The sequence below is a fragment of the Grammomys surdaster genome, unplaced genomic scaffold (assembly GCF_004785775.1).
Source record: "Grammomys surdaster isolate TR1022 unplaced genomic scaffold, NIH_TR_1.0 239, whole genome shotgun sequence".
Classification (NCBI taxonomy): domain Eukaryota; kingdom Metazoa; phylum Chordata; class Mammalia; order Rodentia; family Muridae; genus Grammomys; species Grammomys surdaster.
The window spans coordinates 6,114,103-6,139,667 of record NW_021604684.1 but is presented as its reverse complement, the minus strand read 5'-3'; the positions used below and the strand labels follow the sequence as shown (position 1 = coordinate 6,139,667).

Sequence of the window (25,565 nt, the reverse complement as noted above, 5' to 3'; positions counted from 1 at the left end):
TATGATCAAAATATATTGTTTGAGAAAAAGTGTAAAGCCAGTAAATGAAAAGGCATTATGATGTGTGCATATGTATATGATTGTATGCCTTACAATTCTAACAGTGAGGATGCAGGCACAGGAAGATACCCTCACCCTGACCCTGGTTCCTGATCAGTCACACTAGCCTAATCAATGAATATCTAGCCTAATCAATGAGTATCAGGCCAGTGAGAGAGAAAAAAAAAAGGGTGGTCGGTGCCTAAGGTTGTCCTTTGGCCAGCGTGCAGAAGCAGAGTAGATACATGCATGCCAGGAAAAGGCGAGCGGGAGCGGGGGATGGGGTAAGAGGGTAGGAAGCCATTAGGAAGAAAGAATCTAAACAGAAGTCAAATGTAATACATACTCTCTCTTCATCTTGACATAATACATCATTGTATTGTGGTTTGCCACTCTTCCTATAAAAGCAAATATTTTGGATTGCCTTTAATTTGACAGATCAAGTATTTTGGGTTTGACTACATATAACATTTTAAAAATAAATTTCCCCCAATTTCCCGCGTTATTAGCCAGCCATCTTTGCACATTAAAATGAATCCCAGTGTCATACTGAATGGGTATACATTCTGTGCTATTGGTTGCTTCTCTGTTGCTTCTTTAAACAGCATGGACCAAAAGCAACTTGGGAGAGAAAGGTTTATTATGGAGGAAAGCCAGGTCAGGGACTGAGGGCAGACACTGAAGCAGAGACCATGGAGGAAGCTACCAAACTTACTTTCTTATATAACCCAGGGCCACGGGCCCAAGGAGGCACTTCCAACAGTGGACTGGGCCCTCCCACAGCCATCGTTAATCAAAGAAATAGTCGGGCAGACCTGCCAAAGAGCTGATCTGATGGGGGTGATTCCTCACTTGGGGTTTCCTCTTTCTAGATGATTCTAGTTCGTGTCAAGCTGACAAACTAAGAGACACAGCCTGGTTTCACTCACAGTTTCATGAAATCAGCCCAGTAGGGGTGAGGGCTCCTGGATGGGCGATAGCATCAACTCACTCAGGCTGAGGACTTGATATTTTAATGTGAGGCACGGAGCTGCATCCCAAGGCCAGGCCTTGCATTCTGTGTAACTCTGTGTTTAGATTTCTTCAGTCACAAGGATAATGAGGCACCACTGACCGCTGGTTTTCCAAAGTTAATCGACTCTGGGAGATTGAGGCCATACCCTGCAGTTAGAAATTATACTTGGCTGTGGTGGCTATAATTTTGTCATTTGTCTCTGGCCGGGCTTGACGACTAGAACCTGATGTAGATAGTGACATCTAGTGGATCTTAAGTAGACAAGCTTTAATTAACCAGCTAAGTACCTGTTGAGGAGCCCACTCTTTTTGTACCCTTGCATGTCCTAAAAATATATCCTTCATATTCCTGATGAGAATGTCAGAAATATGAAATTGTTATGAATGTTGCTTTTCTGCTAATTTATTTTTCTTCCCCTAGACAGAAGATCCAACCATGGAGAGACCCTATACATTTAAGGATTTCCTCCTACGACCTAGAAGGTGAGGCTTGAGGGTAGGTGTAGGGGTGAGGCTTTCGGGTGGGTGTAGGGGTGGTTCTTGCCAGTGGGTATAGGGGTTGAGTTTTGTGGGTGATTGTAGGGGTGAAGATTGCTGGTGGATATAGGGGTTAGGCTTGTGGCTAGGTGTAGGGGTGAGTGTTTGCAGTACTGGTTTCTCTGAGGACAGTTTCAGCAAACACCTTAAACAAGAAGGATGGAAACAAGCCATATCCTTTACAACTGGTTTTCTTCCTGTGTGCAGTCATAAATCTCGCGTCAAGGGGTTTTTGAGATTGAAAATGGCCTACATGCCGAAAAATGGAGGTCAGGATGAAGAAAACAGCGAGCAGAGGGATGACATGGAGGTAGGAGAGACGGCTGCAGGCCCTGGCCACTTCCTGGCTGCCCAGCTCACCTGAATGTCACTCTGAGGCTCTGTCGTTGGAGGAAGTAGATGTCTGTAAACTTAAATATGAATTCACGTACATAGACCCTGAGTTTGCTTTTGGAAGTCCTCCAGTATGTGACTGTTTTAGCAAAAGTAAAATTCCCATTTTATGTCACAACACGAATAATAGGGCAGGCAGCTCTTTACACGGTGCTTTTAGTTATTTGTCTGGCTGCTGTTACAAAATACCCCTCCAAAGCCACTTAAGGAAGAAGAAAGGCTCACGTTTCGAGCCAATGAAGTTCCTCGTGATGGGGAGGTGGCGATTTTGAAGCGTGAAGCAGCTGGTCAGACTGTGTCATAGTCAGAAGGCAGAAAGTGGACAGGGAACAGGATTCAGCTGTGAAAAGACAAGGCCCACCCTCGGTGACTCCGCAAGGCTCCACCTTCTCAAGGTTCCCCAACATTCCCAAGCACCAGCAGCAGCTGAACACCGAGTGTTCAAATGCATGAGCCTAAGGAGTTAGCTTATGGGTTCACAGCCACATAACTGCATCTTCCATGGCAACCTCGCTGCCAGAAACCCCGTGCCCGTTATTGCTTTGGATTTTCAGTTCTTTTTTAGGTTCCTTTTAGCACTTGAAATTACTCTAGAGTGGATTTCTGATCCATTTAGTCCACACGTAACAGCATGTAATACAGAACCCTCCTTGGGAAATGCTAGTTTGCAATTAGCTATCCAGAAGAATGTTCTCTGTCCCCTTCCTGACACAGTGGGGTCTCCACCTTTTGGTCATGTGTCTATGCCGTGGGTCCCATGGTACCATCTCAGCATGTGCTATAGACAGTGTTGTTTCTGTTAGCTCGGTTCCCATATTGTTCTGAAAGCCCCCATTGAAGAACACCTCCCTGGCTGTTTTCACGTCTGTTTGCAGCTGTTTCCACATGTGGGATACTTGAATGATGCACGGTGGGCAGGTTGACCAAACCCCCGCAACCAAGAGGCCACCTTTCCAGGCAGCGTTTCACTGTAGCTTCCACAGCTGTTGACAAGGAACGGGGACTGAAGTGGGTGGCAGGCCGTAGTAGAGGTTGAGGTTTCCCAAGCAAAGCAATGGATTGGTGTGTGAAATTCAAGGAATTGTTTACTCTCTTCTTGTCTTCCAAGTGCGGTAACCAGTGAATCGGTTGATTTTCCACTGGCTTTACCGGGGGATGTTAGGGAAGCAATACTTAATGCTGAAGGTATGTGTCGGAACAGTGTAACTGATCTTGGCACCGTGCAGTCTGTTTGTGCAATGCCTGAGCAACTGCAGTAGTTTCTACACAACCCCTGGCTCACAACTATAACACAGAAGAGGGGAATGACACAGTCATCTCCTACCAGCCCCAGGACATCCTCCTCGGAGACCAATAGCCCTGTCCCTACACCTGTATCCTAGACCATGCTTTCTCTTAAAACACGCATGCATGTTTCATGGTGGTGTTGAAAGGATGAGAACCGTGGCAGCTCTGGCATGTCCCATGTCATTGGCTTTATGCAGCCCTAGAGGTCATTGAGCCACTGTAACTAATGGATGTGTAAAAATTATCATGTGACTTAAGAAACAAAACAGGGCTGGTGAGGTGGTATAGCAGGTTAGCGCGCCTTCTGTCAAAACTGATTTGATCTGTGGAACCCACGGGGTAGAAGGAAAGAACCGAATCATGCAAGCAGTCCTCTGACCTCTACACTTGTGCTGTGCATGCACACATGAGCTTGCATGTAAACACACATACTCAAGTGAACGTTTTTGTTAAATGCAAAGAAAGTAAATGGAGTATCCAGATGTGACTCAGACATCTTAGAAGTTGGCATGGTATACTGGCCATTGCTCAAATTAGTTTTACAAGTCTAAATTGTTTTTTTCTCCTGGAGAGGGAATCTCCTGTGTGACACAGGAAACCACCCATAAGACTCAGAGTAAGGGAAAGGATGTCACCTTGGGATTGTCGTCTTCCATGATCTGGAGCCCAGACTCATAACTCCCATTGACTTTATTCAACAGCATGGATGGGAAGTCGTTGACTCGAATGACTCTGCTTCCCAGCACCAGGAGGAACTCCCTCCTCCTCCCCTGCCGCCAGGATGGGAAGAGAAAGTTGACAATTTAGGCCGAACTTACTATGTCAACCACAACAACAGGAGTACGCAGTGGCACCGACCTAGCTTGATGTAAGTACCAGCAGATGGCAGGGATGCTGTGTCTCACCCTGAACAGCAAAGGATGGCAGTTCCAGACAAGTTTGGGAGTGTGTGTGTATGTGTGTGTGCGTGTGTGTGTGTGTGTGTGTGTGTGTGAGAGAGAGAGAGAGAGAGAGAGAGAGAGAGAGAGAGAGAGAGAGTGAAGAGGCTGTTGCGCTATGTGCTTATCCTGGACTCCTCATTGTTTTGCCAGACACCTTGCTGAGATGCTCCTCGGCTTCCTCTCATTGACCCAGGATGGAAAGCTGGAGGCAGACTGGCTTGCTTTAATGTCTTACCTTCTTACTCTTTTGCATTATCTGATGATGAAACTCACCATAGCTTCTTTTATTTTTATTTTATTTACTTTTCAGAATATTTGTGTATCACTGCCTTGGTATATTTAGAAATGCACAGGAGATTTGCAAAGCCAAAATTAGTAATTACTGTTTATTTCCACATCCTACTAGCTTAGAGAGAGAGCGAGGTGCCTGATGCCTGTTCCCTTAGTAATTTTTGTTCTGATGATAGCAAATAAATAGATCCTAGTTAAACCTCAATTACTGTTTTAAAGAAAGATTTTGAAGTGGCTTTTTGTTAAATCATAGTGAACAGCAAAACTTAAAATCTCTCAACGTGTAGTAAGAGGCAAAGCCAAAGTACCCATGATGAAAGGAGAAATTGCCTTGGGCATTATGGGCTTCAGGGAAGCAAAACAGCAGAATTAATATTACCAAGTAGATATTGATCAGTAGACATGATCAGTTCTCAGAGTGCAATCAAGGCAGGTGAGTGTGCTTACATGTGAGATCCTATTCTCTTCAACCCAAAGCAAAAGAGATTTCCCAGTTTCTGCTCTTTGGTGATATACAGAGTTGCTGGAGGATGTTCTTACATATCCTTTATCCTTAGAAGATTTAAAAGTCTCCTCTGTATAATGGGGGAGTGGCTAGAGAGGGTAGGCCAAGTCAGCTAAGCTGACATTTTATATCATCTGAAGATAAAGCTTACAGAGTCTGGGCCATGAATAAGCAGTCATCCCTGGGCCTCTCAATAGATTCTTGGGACTATCAGCTGTTCTTGGCCATTTTGCACTGCTCTGCACGGCCATAGATTATTGCTTAGACAAGATGCACATAGTGTTGTTGGGGTCCTAAATGTAAGTGGTTTTGTCAGTACTTTAGATTTATCGCTGTTTGTCTGTCTTTGATGATCGCTGCACTTGGAGGTTTGATAAGCCATTTTAAGTACGGTATGTATTTGTAGTAGAAATGTCTTTGGTTCCATACCATTACCAAAGCATCTGTCTGAGCTAAACAGCATGGAAGTACACCCAAAAGGGCTATGTGGTGGCCAGCACCATGTGACCCCTTTGAAGCAGGACCCAGAAGGAATCTCAGTGCCTGACATAGAGCTGAGATAGCTCACCTTCATTATTAATCAGTGCTGTGCATGTGGAAGTCTTTATCTGAGGGGAAAGTGGGTACAGTTTTTACTGAGGTGATTCTGAGACTAGACCTGCCATATATTTAAAGCACATCATCAGTGAGATTGGGTGATGGTTTCACAGGTATGGACTTAACCCAAATCTATAAAGATGTCAGTTGCGTAAGTACGGCTTCTTATGTGAGAAGCAGATCTCAAAAGCAAGGAAGCAGCTTGATTGACAGGAGTCAGTTTACACAGCATCCACTTTACCCTGCTGCAGTTTATGGATTTGGAACTCTTTCTCCTTAGCATTATTTAACGTGTCCAGAAGCCCTGGACCTGCAGAACAATTATCTTTTGCTTTTAGGTAATATATATGTGTGTGTGTGTGTGTGTGTGTGTGTGTGTGTGTGTGTGTGTGTATAAATTTGATTTTTATAGAATATTCTAGTACCTGTCAGAAAAAAATTATATTGTGAGTGTTAGACTTCAGTGCCCAGCTTAGAACAGATAACAGCAGACCAGATGGTTCCACGAGGGGGGTGTTATTTAGGGAAGAGGGCAAAGGTGGGGGGAGAGAAACAGAAGAAGATGGCAGAGAAAGAGGAGAAGTAAAGGCCGGCCATGACTATGTGGAGAGAGGGGGAAGGGAAGGGGGAAGGGTGAGGGAGCAGAGAGAAGCTAGAGGCAAGAGAGTATGAGAGAGAGGAGGGGACAAGCAGCCCCCTTTATAGTGGGCAGGCCTACCTGGCTGTTGCCAGGTAACTATGGGGAGGAGCATATCTGGGTGTTGCCAGATAACTGTGGGGGTGGAGTTTAGACAGAATACTAACAGTGAGAAAATATCTTATTTAAGAGGTTGTATCTAAGGACGCTGGGTAATGATCATGCCAACACCCAAGTAAGAGCTCAGCAAGATACAGTTTTGAATGAAAGATTGGCCAAAAGAAGTCATTTCAGGAAGTGATTTTAGGCACATAATTTAGTATACTATCCAAGCCATAACTACAGAAGGTCTCTCTTGAGGTGACTCCACCTTCTCTAGTATATTGGTGGGTTTTAAAACACCTCAGTTTCTATTTTTTTCTTAATCCTATTCAGATGTAAATTATTTTACTATAAAAATTACAATTTTGAAAAATGAAGAAATGCCATTTTGTAAGATAATTTTTTTAAGCTGAAATCCTAATTTTAAGCTTTTCACTATAAAAATGTTCACTGAGTCTTCCCAGTTTCCCCATCACACCTCTGGTTTGAGTCCTCATTGTGGTCATATGCATGGAGGCGAAGGGGAGGACAAGATGGCCCAGACGGTGAGGCCTTCACCCCCCCAAGCCTGACGACATGAGTTGAAGCCCCAGAACCCACAGTTCTATAGGAGTAGATCCTATCTCCAAAGCTGTCCTCTGACCTCTACACGCCTGTTAGAGCACATGTACTCCACGCATCACACACACACACACACAACGCATGTATGACAGTAGTAAAATGTATTAAACAAGGGCTGTGTGGCCGAGCATGTTCTGGCGCAGTAGTCTTAGTCAATATTGAGCTTGGTTTCAAGGAAGCATGGGTAAAGTGGTGTCACTTGTCAATCATGTGATTTCCCATGAGAGTCAAAGGGAAATTATGTGTGTGAAATTTAACAACTGAAAAAAAAATGACATAGACATGTCTTAAGTTATTTCCCTGTCTCCATCTCACATCCCCTGAAGCATATGCATGTCTACTACTGCAGTATTCTTGGACAGTGAGGAGGGAAAGAATGGTGTATTTAAACCAGTAATGTCAATTTCCCATACCCAACACCCTCAGTTCATCAGCAGTCGGTGTGAATGGTAACTGATTTTGAAATCCCAGCCAGGGGCTTCGTGATAGTTCATTCTGTTTGTCAGCTCAGGGGCTTCGTGATAGTTCATTCTGTTTGTCAGCTCAATGCATTGAGAGCACACCTCTTCTATTCTGTACTGTGACCCTTGTTTTAAACAGGTGTGTAGCGCTGCCCGAGTCCCTCTGGAATAACTATGGGCTTTAAGTCTTGACAAAACACACATGGAGTAAAGTATTTTCAAGTGAGGGATGTGATCATAAAGTTCAACTGTATTCATCCTTAATCATCAAGACACAGGGGTGGCAAACGCCTTTAATTTCAGCACTTAGGAACAGAGGCATGAATAAAAAGGCCAGCCTCGTCTACATAGTGAGTTCCAGGACAGCTAGAGCTACATAGGGAGACTTTGTCTAACAATTATATCAAAAAAAAAAAAAAAGAAGAAGAAAGGAAGAGAAAAGGAAACTTAAAAAAAATAAAGAGGGTACTCACTAGCCTTCTCTTTCTGCTCTGCCAAGGTCATTTATAGACTTTATAAGTATAGTCTAATTTTACATTTTGTTTAATAATTTATTTCATACTTGAGAATTTAACATCTTTCAAAGGACAATAAATACATCATCATGAATACAATATGGTATTTTTCTAACAGCCTACTATGCCATTTTTAATCATTTTTTGTGCTTTCAGAAACTATATATATATATATATATATACTTCTTGATTATAATGATTATATCTATAATGATATCAATTTTCTGAAGATACCTCTATTTAGTGTACAAGTTTATTCTGGTTGTATTTAATGTATCAATATTTTTCTTAACGCAACAAATTTATGTATTGTATACTCAAATATAGTAAATTTCTTTAATTCAGATTTTAGAAATAAAAGAATTATAATTTATATGTGGATTAAATAGAAACTAACTTTCACACTACCTCCTTTAGCCCTAAAGTTGATGTGCAAAGATGTTTGATATAAATATTTTACTAGTTGGACTGTCATCCTCCGACACTGGCTCGTTGAATCTAGTTGCTACCCAGAGGCTCAGGGGGCTCTTTATTTGGGATGAGTGAATTTGAAAGTACTAGAGACTTTAAATCCTTGCTTTAGAAAGGATCTATAATTAGGCTGTCTATTAATAGTATCTATCAGTTCACCGGAACTAAAATTCTCAACTATTTTGAAACATTAACCTGCAACATAATTTGTACTCATTAGATATGGAGTCCGATTGAAACATGTTTGCAGGTGCCTGTGAAGGGCCTTTAGACGTCTACTCTAGAAATACGTAGTTGAGATTTTCCCCAAAAGACCATCGCCTGTCATGTACTGCAAAATGTTTATAAGATACAGTCGACTAAGTCATTTTCAAGGATAAGTTCTTAACTTGGATCCTAACTTAAAATCCTTAGTTGACAATACAAACAAATGAAATGTGACAGCGCCATGTTTTATTCCAGGCTTGTCTGAGAGGTCAGCCCTGCTGTGCTAGAAACAGGTTGTTGAGGAAGGGGGTTGCAATCTTAAGATGTGAAGTTTTTTGTCAAAATGACACAGAAAACAGCTAAAGTAAGTCACACACCACATGGGATATCCCCTGGGGACCACAGCCTTGAATTTGTGTCATTAGTGCCCTCTAGTCAATTACTGATGACCCAGATGAGCTGCATTGTGACTGCTGGGTAGACTTAGAAGGGACCTGCCAACTGAGTGTGTGAGCTTGTCCTTTCCTTCCAAAGGACTGGCTTGTCACAGACTGAAGGACCTGGATTTCTCTTCTCAAATACTGAAGTGCATCTTGAGGAACGTCCATCCCTCTGTCCCCACTGCCCCCACCCCTGTGGGTTCAGCAGACCACAGAGCATAACTATTTGGGGAAATGTATTAGGGCTGTTCTGACCCTGAGCAATGGTCTGTCTTCATTTTCATTCCCTAGACAGTGCAGGATAAGGTGTTTGTGAAGTATTTCCATTGCATAAGACATTGTAAGCCATCCAGAGGTGATTTAAAGGACACAGGAAGTTGTGCGTGTGTTCCGTTTAAATAGCCATTCCATGTTAAGGACCGAACATGTAGGATTTTGAAGTCTGTGGGGATAGGAAGGGCTCTTCACCCAATCCCCCATGGATGCAGGACAGCTGTATATGTCTGAAAGATGCTCTGACTCTTGTACAATACACTGAAGCTGCTTTTTGGGGTTAGGGTGAGCCTGCAGTGTGGTCTAACCAGAAGACAGAGGAAGACCTCCAATATTGGTTGCCTGCTTCTTATTGTTTGACGCTGACATCTTAGTCAGTGCGTGGCCCACAGTGAAGGTTAGACTGTCAGAGGGCTCGTTCTGAATACCCCTTCTCTTCTCACATCCCCTCACCCTCCTTTCAGGGATGTGTCCTCAGAGTCAGACAATAACATCAGGCAGATCAACCAAGAGGCTGCACACCGACGCTTCCGCTCTCGGAGGCACATTAGTGAAGATTTGGAGCCCGAGGCCTCTGAAGGCGGTGGAGAAGGCCCTGAGGTATGTCCAGAGATGCTGTTGAGCTAAGCAGCTACGGCTTCCCACAATCCCCAGGGTGCTTTTGTATTTTTTTTTCCTCTTGGTAAACTGTGTATTGCATGTGGAGAATGTGGTCTGATGATTAACTAATTCCCATCTGAGTATTAGTGGACTTAGAAAATGCTCGTGAAACCCATGTTTGGCCAAGCCCAGTGACTCGTATAAATATCAGGGGGAGAACATGATTTTGGTGTGAAGGTCTTATATGTTTTTGCTTAGTGACTGTTTTTCCCCTGAGATCTAACCAATCTCATGACACAACACTAAATTTGTCATTTTGAGGGATCGAGGGACCTCAGTCACTTGTCTGGGCCTTAGGGACAAGTTTCTCATAAACTGCTTGACATCTTAGGAGAGATTGTCAAAAAAAAAATGTACAAGTCTGAGTTGGTTGGAATATTAACAACTATTCTCTATAAACAGTTAACAGTGTGTTACTGGAAAAGGAGATGAATTTAAGCAACAAGTCAGAAATGATCTTAACGTGATGCTGCTGACTGATCATTGGGTTGACCTTATGTTAGGAAGGCCATTCACAAAATGTTTCAGTGACCTGCATTAGAACAGCAAGCTAGTAGTTTCACCTTAGAGTCACTGAATGTTCTTCTGCAGAACTAAGCTGTTTTCATTAAGAACCCTTATGGCAGTTAGAAAGAAAAAAAAAAATGATATGAGAATTGCTTGTAAATTCTTGAGGTGTTTCTAATCCATTCGTAACAGAGGCTGGCAAAAAGCTGCCGCAGCGGGAGTATGTCTTCACAGGAGTAAGATTGTGGCCACTGGGCCTGCCTCCTCCCTCACTATGCTCACCCTCCTCAACTGACTGCTTGTATCAGCAATTTGCTCTCTCTGTGAAATTTCTTGGTCTGTTAATTGGGACAATGGCCCTATCTTCCTTGTGCTTATCCTGAAGATTTTGTGCCTCATGCTAAGTAGGTGTTAATTATGGCCACCCTGATGGTTGTGAATGCTGTGTTTTATTAGAAGGAAGACTGATAAATAAATCCCCAGTTTCTTGCACTTACCCTAGTGTTTGATTCCTCCAAAGCCTTGGGAGACCATTTCAGAGGAAGTGAACATGGCAGGAGATTCTCTCAGCCTGGCTCTGCCCCCGCCTCCTGCCTCCCCAGTGTCTCGGACCAGCCCCCAGGAGCTGTCTGAAGAACTGAGCAGAAGGTTGCAGATCACTCCGGACTCCAATGGGGAGCAGTTTAGTTCTCTGATCGTAAGTCGTGGTACTGTTAGAAAAGCTGAACATCAGTGGTCAGTCCTTTGTCGTACCTTTTGAGGATGTTCTTGTATGCAAATAATAGCCAAGGCCATCGGTTCTTGACCTGCAGGTCATGACCTATTTAGGGGTAAAACTACCCTTTCACAGGGGCCACATATCAGAAATCCCACGTATTGGATATATACATTATGATTCATAACAGGAGCAAAATTAAAGTTATAGAACAGCAACAAAATAATTTCATGGTTGGGGACACTACAACATGAGGAACTGTATCAAAGGGTTGAAGCATTAGAAAGTTTGAGATCCACTGGGCAAGAGTCTTTTACTTTTACTCAGTTCAGGCTCTTCTAAGAATTTCCTTCACTACAAGAGGCAGCTCTGTATGAAAATTGGCCCTGGAAGGTTAAAAAAAAAGAATGTTGTTCTTTTAGAAAGAAGTGGCATGTCACCAGCTTTTTCTTGTTTGTAAAAAAATTCAAAGGAATAAGATTCTGTGAATTTTGTAATTTCTAGCTTTAACCTTGTAGAATTTCATTGCTATCCCAAAGGCTCATGAAAACAGTGTCTTTGCCATGAGGGCATTTCCTGTTGAGAATCAGGAGCCCCAGAGCCTCACAACCAGTCGTGTAAACTCACACTCTACATACCTCTACCTTCCATTTCACAAACACGGAGAACAGGTATTTAAGTGATCATCCCTGGCAAAGCTTGACTCATCCCTAGCAAAGCTTGACTATGAGGTAGAAACAACCCAAAAACCCAGCCGATGAACTCTTGAGGAGAAAAAGTTTGAAACATCAAGATAGCACTTGACCAGGGTTTCTCAGCCCTCAGAGAAACTTCTAGAGGTTTCAGCTCAGTGAGAAGGAATGAAGTCAGTCACAAAGAACTTTGCATGTAACAGTGCAACACTGTAAGTAAAGCCCGTCGGTCATTCCCATGTGCATACAGAATTAAAGACCACATGTGCACGCCATCTTTCTCAAGCAATTGGACTTACAGATATACTGGAGAGAATGGTGGTTGTCACTATGTTGGAAACGGCATCCTCAGACGATAGTCATTGTGATGAACACACAGAACATAAAATGATTGGAGGACTACACTGAATATAAAAGCCACTAAGTACAACGTTATTAGCCCTTCAATTATGGTATTCTCCTTTAAACGAAGCTCTTGGCTTCTGCTACGTGAGTTGCAGTGACTATGTGCTTCCACATATTAAAATTCTATAAAAGTCTTTCAAAAAGAGAAACACCACCCGGATGAAGACTCAGTACTAAGTGGATAGAGAAGAGGCTTCATATATGAGATATTTGAATTGGTAAAAACTGTTACCATGGAAACAGCATAAGCCACAAAGCCATGTATTTAAAATGTATCAAAGAAAAAAATTGCAGAAATTATAGCAGCTATATACCATTTATATAAACCACATGGGAAAGAAATTCCTAGTTTTCTATGTTGATGTGAATTGGCATTTGTCACGATTAGAGTAGGGAGCTCTTGTATTTAGTGCTTCTGGAAGCCTGGCATATCCTAAAGACCCAAGTGTGGCAGCATATATCCTTGGGGAACTTCCTCCAATGTTGATACTCAAGGCCACTCTGTATTCAAGGGCAGTGGGGGGAATGCTTTACTCAAGATGACTCACACTGCCCAGTGTGGGAAGGCCCAGGTCGTCTCTGACACCACCACTTAGCTTTGCCTGACTTTAACTTACTGTTTGTTATTATACAATGTTAAAAATCATACATGTTACCGGCTGTACCGTGGCTAAGCATTCTTCTAGCAAGGAGCCTTGTGCCTGTGACCTTCTTGGATCTTTGTTCAGATCCACCGGGAAAACAAGTAGGAGGAACATTCTGTGTGGCACACAGGATTGTATTTGGGTGTGCCTCATTTCCCTGTTCCACTCCTTCCACTCAAGCTGAATACAAACCCCTAACCTTTGCAGGGAGGACAGGTAATGTCTACGTGCAGATGGTCATACAGTTTAGCTGGTAAAGAGCCAAATGTTGCTTTTTCTTCCCCCTTTTCCTCCTTTCCTCACACCTGGGAATTTGCCCAGAGCTGGCATCCCAGGTAGCATATAAGACCGTTGACTCTTGTTACTCTTGAGTGTTGTGGGGACCTGTCTCTTTTCCCTTCCAGTAGTCTTGGCCACTTTTTACTTCTAAATCCTGGTCTACTGGAAAACACTGAAAGCTGAAACAGAGCTCTGGAAGGGCTACTGCTGTCACTGCTCGGGAACAGGTGGTGTTTGATTGCCTCCTGATGGCAAAGAGCAGGGCATGGAAGTGTGAACCGGTTCTGAGGTTCTGAGAACACTCCTGCTAACACTGCCTGTCTTTCCCTCCCCTGCAGCAGAGAGAGCCCTCGTCAAGGCTTCGGTCCTGCAGTGTTACCGACACAGTTGCTGAGCAAGCTCACCTTCCACCGGTAACAAACACTCATTTCCAGTCCTCAGCTGGTTCTTTTGTTTTGTTTTTTTGTTTTGTTTGTTTGTTTTGGTTTTTGGTTTTTTTTTTTTTTGGCTTTGATTTAAAATCTTCAGGCCTGCTGAGAAAGAGTTTTTCCTGTGTAAATCCATTCACAGTATAAGCAGGACATTTGAAATTTTTTATTAAATTGTGCAAGGATCTTGGCTTTCCAACCCAGAACCCTACCTACCAACCAAGCTTCCAAAATGCTAAAATCTTGCTGTGGTTTTTCACTCAGAAGAACGCGCATTCTGACCTGCTTATATGACTAAACCTAGGTGGTCCATTCAGCAGCTACAGCTGAGTTTCAGGTAGCTTAATTCTGTAAACTCATGGATCCCTTTGAACAGGAAGAACTCTCACGGCGAGACAGCCTGACTTTCTTTTTGTTTTTTTGTTTTGTTTTGTTTTGTTTTGTTTCCACTACCCTTGGCTTAAACTCTCAGCTCCACAGAGCAACTGCGCTAGCTAACTATAAAAGCAGCGCCACAAATGAAGAATTGGCTGCCGTTTGCTATCTCCTTCCCACAGCTGTGATAAGTCTGAGTGCACATGGGCATGGTAGAGGGGTTTTTGATATCTAATATATGCTAAAGTAAATATCAAATTGGAGGGCAGATGAGCATTCCCTTGCAAGAAATAATTTACAGAAATTGGTTTCTTCTTTGGGAGGTGAAAATATTCTGTGGTTTTAAATGTTCAATTTGATATTTCACCTTGACCTTTTTTTGTTTTTTGTTTTTTTATTTGTTTGGGTTTTTTTTTTTTTGTGGGTTTGTGGGGAGACGGGGGGTTGGGGGGGACAATTAAGACAGAGGTTTGGTCTATATGCCAGGCCAGCCTGGACTCGATAGACTCCAGGCTAGCCTTAAGCTTGCAACAATCTCCTGCTTTTCCCTCCTGAGTGCTGAGATTGCAAGCATGAGCCATCACACCTTTTTTTTTTTTAATCCTCTTTCATGACCCAATTCATTGTGTATGAACTTAAAGATAGGCAACAGATTTAATATTTTTGAGACCATCTTCCTCATATACATTTTTTTCCCTGACTTCAAAGGACGTTTTCATTTAGGTTTTACTATTTTTAAAGTTACAAAATGAAGTGATGTGTACGTACCAGCCAAAATAATAAATTGGGTTGTGGAGTCTATTACATAGGTTGGCTGATAACAAGCCAAGATGGGTTCTGTACAGACCTCCCAAAGCAGAACCAGAGACTTTGACGAGCTGGTGGGGATTCTTCTCATCCTGATGATTCTGTGATTGTCCTGCAGAAATTAATCACTCTCACTCTCCTCTTCAAAATCGGTGTCAGCTTTACTTGCCACAAGGTCCTTTTGCCTGGAAACCATGATTGTACCTTTCCCCTTGTTCTGAAGATGCTGTGCACACACTGACCACCAAGTGGCCTCTCTGAGATTTGCAGATATAAGAATCTGCTGAGTTTTGGAACCTGGGAGCACAAAGCATCACATTTGAAGTGGCTGTTAGTCACCCCTATCAAGGATGTAGTCTGAGCTTCTTTGGGGTGACATGGTGGTACAGAGAGGTCATTGGGGCGTGCTCAGCTTCATTTGGACAAGGCGGGTAGCAGGGAGACTGATCTCATGTCACCTGTCACAGCTTCTCCACAGCAGTGATTTCTGGTTCACTAAGCAATGAACAGTTCCCCCCCCCAAATACATGTTACTGATGTACATTATCATTTAACAGCCCAGCACCCCAACTAGGCGAGCCCGTTCATCAACTGTCACAGGTGGTGAGGAATCAACGGTAATGACCCCAGTTATTGAACACTAACGGTGAAAGTCTGTGGGATGGTTTATTATTTTGATTATGATGAATATGCTCCCTCCCATTTTTAAAATCAGGTCAGTTTCTCTATGGTAGAAAGACACGTGCACTTCTTATCTCTAACTTTCCATTTGGGGTTCATTAAGGTACTGGGTAAAATGGAGCCATTTTTAATCCTGTATAATTCAACTAGGAGTACCATCAAGCCTGGTTAACTGTGATTAATACGAGCATTTCCATAGAGTTTTGTCAGTGTCTTGCTTTCTCTTACTGTTGAATACTCAGTTAAGCGAGAGAAGCCATAAGAGTCATTCAGGGCTGTGTATGTGAGTCCAGGTGTGCAAGAGACTGTGCGTTCCTATTTCCCACACCACATTTATAACAGGGAACCAGATTGTCTGCATCTCCATCATAACCTGTAACCTCTCTCTGCTACGAGAAGTCTGATTTACAGGAATGGACAAGTGTTTGTACGATTCCCTGGGCAGGGAGCAATTAGGATATTTCAACAAAAGCATCTAATAATTTCAATCTGACTAGTTGTTTTTGTTGTGTTCTACTGATCCTTGAAGGCAGGCCACTCTGTATTTGCTGATTTGAGCTTAGATGACTCTTTGAAGATCTTTTTAAATTGTTTCACCTTTGCTGTGCACGCTGTGGCTGGTTATTATTTGTGAATAACTTTAACCACTTACACAGTAGCTGATTCCTAGAGGATGTTTTGCACTCAGTGTTACACAAAGGACACTCAGATATGCAATCAGCAGTGAGCACAGCATAAGGTTGCTAAGCCGCTGTGATTTATGTAACAGTCAAGAACTGGAGAGCCAGGCTCCACCTCGGGCTGAATTCAAAGAAGTCTGCAGGTCTTAGTTGGTCTCCTACGGTTGTGCTGACACAGCCTACTCTGAGTAGTGGAGCCCATTCCATGGTACCAGGCAGACCATTCCATAGGATGGTTTGTCTCCTACCCATGGCATCCTCCTAGTGTATCATTTGTTGTGACATTTAATTGGATTTGCAACCTGCTTATAACTGTGGAGTGTTATGATGGCTCATGGTAGCAAAAGACAGAGTAGACCAGTCTGTGGTAAATAGTCACCCGACAGGACAAGGTCATCCATCTGAAGGAGAACCCATGTGCTTCTGGGGCTGCCCTTTTCAAGCCTTCTTCCCATCTGTGTTCTCCTCCATCAGTGAGTTTGGTCTTTTATTATCTTTGAAGCTTTAGCAGTGGTAGTTCCTAGATGCTCCCACCATGATATGCCATGCATTCTCAGTACCTGGATAGGTTTGGAAGGACCAGGTCCCTTTCTCTCCCATCCTCTCTATTTTCCATTCTGCCTCCCAGTGTGACTTTCCTCTCTGGCTGCCTCTTTGATATATATGCCAGGCAGAAACTGCCTATAAAGTATCACCTCATTCCTGTGCCCTCCCAAACATGCGTGTGCTGTGATTATACACACAGGCACTGTTTATTTAGGGGGAAAAAAATCTCAGCATGATGTTGCATACATAATGCTCAGAAAACTATTTTTAACTTAGGTTGGCTTTTTCTCAGCTATGTTAATAATCATTCAGCATTCAGTGGTGGAAATACACCACATTTTACACACATTTCCCACGCTGACTGGCATTACCACGCTGTCTACCTTCCTTCTATTTAGTGCTTCTCCTAAAAGTGCTGATCCTAATCTAAGGAATCCCGACCTTTTGATTTATGGCAAAAGCCTGTGTACTGTGTCACTTTCTGACAGGCTGTACCAGGGCTCTCCCTTTCAGATAGAAAGAGCAAGGGAGCAAAGTCTTTTGATCTTCACTGAAGAGATTCTAAAAATATCCTGAGTTACCACGGTGGCTGGGTCTGGGTGAGTCATAGAGAATCTACGATGCTCAGTATCAAAGGAGAGTCAGACTTCCTCAGTTTCAACATAATCCTGTTCATTGTAGTTAGCAGATCCCAGCCACTATGAGGCTGGAGGGAGTGCCTATTTAGAATCATAACACTCAGCAGTGTGTCTGATTATGGATGAAAACTCAAATGTTAGGGTCAGCTTATGTTTGGATTGCCTAACTAGTTTCTTGATAAGCTGAAGCATCATTCACACAGAGTAATAAAAGTCTAATCATTGGACCCAAGCCTGGGCCTCTTCCAAAAGATGTCTGGTGAAGCCAAGTCTTGTCATTGCTGGTCGCGTGTCCTGGATAACTGTGTTTTAGTAATAGAGTCATTGGCACAAGTTGTTCTCCATGCTCACCTTAAGAGGATGTTGTCAGAACATATTTTAATAACAGCTTCTTGCGTAGATGTGACTAAATTACCAGTTGCCTATTCAGTTCCCAGTTGAAGGGAGAATGGTCATTTCAGACACATTCAGAATTCTCTCTGTTAGCCTCCTTTGTGTAACTAATCCTGTTGCCTGTAGAGTTCTGTGTATATGACCTGGGTGCAGGAAGTTCTTGCAGCTGACAGTTCAGTTCTGAGATTATAACACATCTAAGCCGTTTGGGTTGTCAAGTGGCTTCGAAAGTGTCTGTTCCAGGAATGGATGTTGCTGATATTTGTTTGTTAAAGTCTCAGTGTTTCTAAAAACTGAGTTTTCTGAGAATCTATCAGATGCCCTTTCCCTAAAGCATGACTCATCAAGAAAAGGAGAGCAGTAACAAGTGCTACTTAATATTCTTTGTAGTTAAAGCAATTGTGCTCATATAAGCCACAGTTAAGTCAAAATGTATTTTGACAAAAGTATTGTCTATTTGCTTAGATGACAGTGTATCAGACTAGTCTTCCAGCCAGTCCAGATGAAAGTCCTGGAAGGGGGTTAGGCTTTGTTGTGGGTGTCTTCCATTTAGGCTGTGGACCACTTGGTCTGTCTTTTCATGGTTATAAAAGCTTACATCTCTTTGTTGGTGGTTGTCTTGCACCTGGATAGATACAGGATGCTGTGTGGTTAGTTGCTCTTGGAATTCCCTTGTCCTTTAGGACTTATCTGGGAAAATGTCAAGGAGCATTTTTAGCAGGAAGGTTCCTTATATATCCTCTCTCCCTGCCTGCTAAACATGGCTTAGAAATAACCACCGAGTCAGCTGCTTCCCAGGTAGTTTTCAAGTTAATTTTTCTGGAGTGCCCTATTCAGCCGTAATCCTTGGTAAATGCAATATACATGTTCTTGCTTCCTCTAATTCAGGGTCACAGGACACTGAGGACCTTCACCAGAGCAGTTAGTAGTGAGCAGGGTAGCTAGGGCAGGACAGAAAGAAGGGTGTCTTTTTCAGCAGGAGAAGAGTCACATAATCAGCCTAATTCCAAGAAAGCAGCACTAGCTGAGGTACTTAAGAAGACTGATGGGAGAAGACCCCACTGGGGAAAGCAGCACCCACAGCAACAGGGCTGTTCCTCAACCTCCCAGAAGTCTTGCTGGCCCTGGTAGGTAGTGTCTTTCTGAGCATCTCCCCTAGATCATTGCTTCCCCAGCACCTTCCTGCCAGTCATTCACTCATCCTGTGTACTCTAGCACCTGTTCACCCAGACTGCGTTTCTCACACTGCTTCTTACACAGGCCAAAGTCTCAGTAATTCTTTATTTAAAAAGATGGAATTCATGCTGGGTGTGGTGGCACATGCCAGCACTTGGGAGGCAGAGGCAGGCTTTCTGTGAGTTCAAGGCCTTCCTGGTTTACATGTGAGTTCTAGGCCAGCAAGACTACATAGTGAAACCCTGTCTCAAAAAAAGAAAGAAGAGAAAAAAAGAAAAAGAAAGACAGAAAGAGAATAAAGAATTTGCACTATGTATTTATAGTTCAAACTAGACATCACAGACTGTGGGAGGACATAATCTATGTCATTACACTGCTATAAACACTGCCTCTAATATGAGGCTCCCCTGGAATCCCTCACCAGGGGACTAGAGGACCTCCTGGGCTAGGGAGCATAGACACCCTAGGGTCCTGCAGATTATGTCCTCATACAGGAGTGTAAGTCAGAGGAGAGTCTCTGTGTCATATTTTGCCTTGAAAGTTTGTGTACACTGGGCCTCAGGAAGAACTATACGCCGGGCATCTACGGGTAGCCAGCTGTCTAAAAGTGTCTAGAGCATTCATTCCTCTTCTGGGCATAAGAATTGGATGGCTTCAAATTCTCTTATGTGGTTTATCAATGAGCTTTAGCAACTGGACCAGGTTATGTACGATACATTGTTTGTCTTTCCTGACACATTGGTAATGGTTCTGTATTTAAGACCTCAGAGGCTAAGAGATGATTCTGTAAGGATGTGGATGCCTTTTGTCTCACAGGAGAGATGAAGCTCTTAGAGTCCGTTTGTTTCTGACTTCCAAATACTCTTTGTTTGTGGGTTGTGGGTTTTGTTTTGGTTTTCTGTTTGTTTTTTTGTTTGTTTGGTTGGTTGGTTGATTTGTTTCTGTACAAACAGAATTAACTTATCTTGCCCAGAGAAATATAATTTCTGGGTATATGTTACTTTATTAAATTGGTCAGAAAACAAATTCTAGTTGTTAAATAATAATAATTTCTTGCACAAACAGCCATCAGTGGCCTATGTACATACCACGCCGGGCCTACCTTCAGGCTGGGAAGAGAGAAAGGATGCTAAGGGCCGCACATACTATGTCAATCATAACAATCGAACCACAACTTGGACTCGACCAATCATGCAGGTATGAAGATCACCATCCAACCCAGACTCAAGGACCTTAGCAGCCAAGATGTAATGGCCAGCATCCTAGCATAGGGTTCATGTCATGTTATGAAGGGCCTGTGTTTAAAGCAGATCTCACCAAAGACATGTGTTACTCTCAGTAGAATATTTGCCTGAGGAAGACTTTGGTCCTTGAATATTTTAATGTGACATAAAAATACTTTCAGAAAATGAGTGTGTGACCATGGATAGCTAGCTCCCTCTCCCACACCCTAAATCTCTTTTTCTCCAAGGCTAGTCATTAGTTGACCGGTGACTTATTTTATTTCTCTTGAGTGTGTCTCCCGAGTCTTTACCCCCCATTATTAGCTTTAATTATTTCCTCTGTGCTCTAAATAGGCCAGAGCTGTGATTATGGCTGTGTTGTTGTTATTGTTGGGATTCATACTCCTGATCACGCACAGGGAGAGCCTCATACAAAGCTAACTTGTTTTTGCCTCCAAAATAGCTTGCAGAAGATGGTGCCTCCGGATCAGCCACAAACAGTAACAACCACCTAGTCGAACCCCAGATCCGCCGGCCTCGTAGCCTCAGCTCGCCAACAGTAACTTTATCTGCCCCACTGGAGGTGAGATAGCCGCCTCGTCCAACCAGGGTCATTTCTGTCCCGTGGCTTCTCTTCATTCTCTCTTCTCTCTAAACTGGACTCTGTTCCTGAGGCAGCTCCACACTGAGCAGTCATGTGTTGGTGGTGAAGGCTGCTCTGTGCAGGCTGTCCACATGCTTCTGTGTCTCTATCATAATCTTCATTCTCATTTGGCTGGCGCCATTTGTGACTACTGGTGCGCTCTCTCTCTCTCTCTCTCTCTCTCTCTCTCTCTCTCTGCTGAACCTGTACCATCCCTGCTGTGTTTGCGCCTTCTTGCCTGTCACGCCATCAGATCTCATCATTCTTTTGAGTAGCCATGCTTCTGTTGGGTTTTACAACATAGTGATCGCTTTGTTCATATTTTCTTTGACTGTAGGGTCTTCCATTGTGTGGGTATGTGTTTCTAATGCGTATTTTCATCTCTTAAGTCATTGCTGGACATCTGCTTGCACGTTATCCTTGTCATGTTTTAGTGGCCGCCCTGAACATCATAAATGGCAGACATTCAAAAGCCAGAGAAGATATGAGTAAATTAAAGTGCTCTGAGGCAAGCTCCTACACAGTGGGAGCTGGTGACAGCACTTCCAGACTGTCAGGAATGTGGGATAATGACTGTCATTCCAGGTGACTGCCTCCACTGATGGAGGTCTCCTTCCAGGCTCTAAAACCGGGCAGTGTGTTTGTTAGACTATAGGCTTTTTGAGAGCAAGGGCTTGTCTTGCTCTGCTCTGAAATCTCCGCCCATAAAATGGTATTTTTGGCAGGCACGGTTGGCAAAGAACTGTGGTTGTTCATTCTTGATATTGTTGCATATCTAACCAATAGAAAGGCATAAAGTTAGAGTTGGTTTGAAAGTAGATGGAGAAATGGGGGTTTGGGGAAGCCTCTCCCTCACTGGTCTCTGAGGAAGAGCTCTCTACAATGCCAGCTGCGTTGTGACGTGTTGGATTGGCCCGTGGTGAAGAGTTCTAACACTCGTTATTATTCCTTAGGGTGCCAAGGATTCACCCATACGCCGTGCTGTGAAAGATACCCTTTCCAACCCACAGTCCCCTCAGCCATCACCTTACAACTCCCCCAAACCACAACACAAAGTCACACAGAGCTTCCTGCCACCAGGCTGGGAGATGAGGATAGCGCCAAACGGCCGACCCTTCTTCATTGACCATAATACAAAGACTACAACCTGGGTAAGGCTGCTGCTTTTATTTGGCTCCATTTTCACCATGAGCTCCAGTTAATTCTTTTCATTTCTGACTCAGTCCTCCTGGTCCTTCTAGAGGAGTGTCATCACCAACTCTGACGTGAGTGTCCAGAGGGGCTAGTGGGCGCCTCAGATGCTCAGACACACCTGCTGGCCACTGGGGTGCTACCAGTATGGCAGTCCTGGAAAGCTCTGGTTTTAATAATTTGTTCCATTTGGGGGCAAGGGCAGCCTTCACATTGCTAGCCTTTGACTTCATTGTAACACATCTTGTGCTGTGTGCTATTAGTCAATGTATTGGGAGTGGTAACATTTGAAACTAGTGTTTACCCTGTCTCTTTTTGTCCTGCACACCTCTTTCTCTCTGGTGGTCATTTCAGATGAGTATTTTGTATTTCGGTGCTACATTTTCTTTCCTTTCTTCGTGGATTAAGATTGCCCGGTGAATTAAGGTTGCCCTAACAACCCGGTAAAGACTTGACTGATCTTCCCAGTGAACATTTTGACCAAACCGATTTTCTTGCCATGCTGATCTTTCTCAAATCACACATGTAAAAGAGCCTGTGCACTGCACTTGGGAGAAAGGAGTTGAGGCCAAAATGAGCTAGCGTCTCTGTGTCCCTCTGTCAGCTCTTTGTTTCCTCAGCCTACTCAGAGCTAGCCTCTTCAAGGCAGCATAGAGTGCTTGCTAGAAGTCCACGGTCCTCCATTGCAGTCCTTAACCCTGTACAGCTGGATTTCTTCTCTTGTTTCTAGTTAGTTTTGATGCAGCAGGAACTTCAATTTTCTGCCTGTCCATTCTGATTGTGTAGAGCAAACTCAGGGATTAATGCTGCCCCTCCAACATCTGCGCTCCGTGCTCAGAACCAACTTGAGTTTTCCCTGGTTCACTCTTCCGTCTTGGATCAGCTGTGCACATGCACTAATGGTTCCTGTTTCTAGCCGTGGTGACTGCCCAGTTGATGGAACAGCGGTATTGTGTTAAGGAAAAGGTTTCAACCAAGGTGACCTTGGCTATCATTTAGTCTCAGCCTGTGGTGTAATGTTAATTCAATCCCTTGAGAATCAGACAGTGTGCTCCCTAAACCCCTGTGGACTGAGGTGCATCGTGTCCCCGCAAGGGCATTCTTAGCAGCTGGGCCAGGCCTGTGCCTTCCTCTGTGGGATGCTTAACATCCTTGGCTCCCACCATTGAATGCTAATGGCTACCATGATCCTCCCAATATACTGACAATCAGGAATGCACTCAAATTTCCAGACACCCCACAGTGAGAACTGAACCAATCTCAGGGCCCTTCCCTGTTTTGCAGAAAAGGAATTTACCTACCTGCCAAGGGCCTTACTGTTGAAGTCTGATGACATTCATTTGGTAAACTGATAACTACTTCAGAGGCATAGAATGACATGGGGGTTTGTTTGACTCACCTTTGAGTCAGTAGATAGTATTACAGGCCAGTGGGCCAAGAGAGTGGCTCTTTGGCAAGTAGAACCATAGAGATTGGTTTGGGGTCCTTTTTCTTTTTTCCTGTCACTGACACAGTAGCTGGACTGTCCTTCTGGTGTTCCCATTTTCCATAGCGCTGCTGGGGTTCCAAACCCTTAGCCAGAAAATCGGAGCTCCAGAGATAGGGGATAAATATCATAAAAGTCAGAGGATTAGTGAATGGAGCCACAGTGGCTTGCCAACATAAGCTATGATTTTAGTAATATGAACTAGCTTAGTAATGAAATCCCCTAACCTTTTCACAGCCTTTCACGCCCCAAGTGCAGCTGGGCAGGATTGATTTTAAATAGCACTCACTTTATTTACTGCTGGCACCGGTGCCAAATGAAACCTGCTTTTAATCACCAGTTGTCTCTCTTTACCCAGACTCTTGCTATTGACCGCTTTGCTCATTTGAACATTGACTTTATTGAAACACTTCATGGCTGCTACCGTTGAAAATCCTTAAGCAACAACTGGAAATCCCTCAAGTTAGACCTCCCTTCCTCAGTAGGCAGATGTGCTGACACAGCTGTGTTATCTCATCCGAGCAAAGACACGGACATACCACATACAGCGCTCTCATGGTGAAAAACAGATTTGGAACTGCATGTCCATCTTGACAAAGGGTGGGAGAAGGCAGGAAGAGAAAAAGATGCTTTCTGAATTCAGGCATGTTTGCAGTTGGCATTAAGAGGCTCAGTGAGGGCAGCAAACTCTTAGATTTGAGTGTTGTAACAGACAGAGGAGGAACATCTGATAAGACAAACTGGAGACAGTGAACATCCACTTCTTCCTGCTTCATCCTGCACCATTGGGTCTTCCCTGGAAGCGTGAGAAGACTCAGGCCACCATCCACCTTATGTACATCTAGAGAGTGAGTCAGTTAGAATCATATCTGCAGGGTGCAGCCTTTATTCGCGCAGGTGATGAAGGCTGTGTGCCAGCAGTCTAATTGGAATTAAATCTGATCACATTTTAAAGAAATGAATAGCAATGAATGGCTTTGGCCTCACCAGCAGCAGTGTGTGCTAGGAATGACTCGAGACCTTTTTTCATTCCCCCTTGTTAAGGGAGCAGCTAAAAGTATATGTGTTTGTATATTGATGCCTTTCATAGGACAAAGCATTGGCCCATCTTTACAACAGACTTCATGTCTTATTAAATTACAGCTACCCAAGTTCCCACTAACCAAAGCCACTGTAACCTAGTGCGACTGTTGAGACTAAAGGGGGAAAGGCACAGTCAGGATATTTTTTAACCAATCAGTATTCTTGTATTTTATATATGTAATCAGTATTCCTGTATTTTATATATTTATACACATACGCCTACCAAGAGGAAGCGTAGAAACAGCAAGTGTGTTTTATCTACTTGATTGATTGATATTCTTGTCATTGAAGATCTCATTAGTATTCCATCTTACCATTTAAGTGTTATCAGACCTCAGCTGCCATGTCTGTCACTTGTCCTGCTCCTTGCATTGTCCAAGGGACAGTAGCCTCAGTAGTTACCACGACATAGTCTGTATACATGGACTACTGGCAACTGCTGCCATTTTTTTTCTTTGACTCCTGTTACTATGATAAAATATGAATCCTTGGCCTGAGCCTACCCATGCTCTAAAGTGTGGCTTTCATACAAAGTCATTTTAGCAGACTTGCAAAGGTGAGCACTCTGGCCCCTTCCCACTCCCCCAGGACATGATACTTTCCATTAATCTTGGCATCTTCCTTTTTTTTTTCCTCTGCATCACCATTGTCTTGCACAGTTGACTTCACTCCATGGCTGGCCTTTCTGGTTAAAGCACCCAGAATCCCCACCTCCTAATAGACACCCCGGGCTTTCTATAAACCTCACCTGGTCATTGGCTACCTTGGATTTCAAGGGTCCCTGGCAGCTGTGGTGTCGCCTGCCCCATCTCAGGGTTAACTCGGAATGAATAGCTTTAGTGGGCTTCCTTTTTAAGTCTTCTGTCCAGTTAGGCAGCTCCAAGTGATAGCCTCATTATCAGCTTCTTGGCCTCTCTAAATCCTAAATTCTGTCATAGCTCTGTGTGCTGCAGTATGCTACAGAATACTGGAAATACTACAT

At 43.5% G+C, this 25,565-nt stretch overlaps 1 protein-coding gene across 5 annotated transcripts in view; it reads left to right on the top strand.

The window, feature by feature from the left end:
- The window catches only part of Nedd4l (NEDD4 like E3 ubiquitin protein ligase), a 215,750-nt gene that overhangs the window by 153,000 nt on the left and 37,185 nt on the right, over positions 1 to 25,565 (top strand). For 3 of the 5 annotated variants that reach the window (XM_028774297.1, XM_028774295.1, XM_028774294.1), the window contains exons 6-15: positions 1,475 to 1,536; positions 1,798 to 1,900; positions 3,972 to 4,138; positions 9,796 to 9,931; positions 11,019 to 11,195; positions 13,572 to 13,646; positions 15,401 to 15,460; positions 20,023 to 20,154; positions 20,644 to 20,763; positions 21,777 to 21,974. In XM_028774297.1, the coding sequence (XP_028630130.1) occupies positions 1,490 to 1,536; positions 1,798 to 1,900; positions 3,972 to 4,138; positions 9,796 to 9,931; positions 11,019 to 11,195; positions 13,572 to 13,646; positions 15,401 to 15,460; positions 20,023 to 20,154; positions 20,644 to 20,763; positions 21,777 to 21,974 (1,215 nt within the window). In that variant the 5' untranslated portion in view covers positions 1,475 to 1,489. The remainder of the gene's footprint in view (positions 1 to 1,474; positions 1,537 to 1,797; positions 1,901 to 3,971; positions 4,139 to 9,795; positions 9,932 to 11,018; positions 11,196 to 13,571; positions 13,647 to 15,400; positions 15,461 to 20,022; positions 20,155 to 20,643; positions 20,764 to 21,776; positions 21,975 to 25,565) is intronic. The other 2 variants (XM_028774298.1, XM_028774296.1) reach the window with 1 other exon arrangement.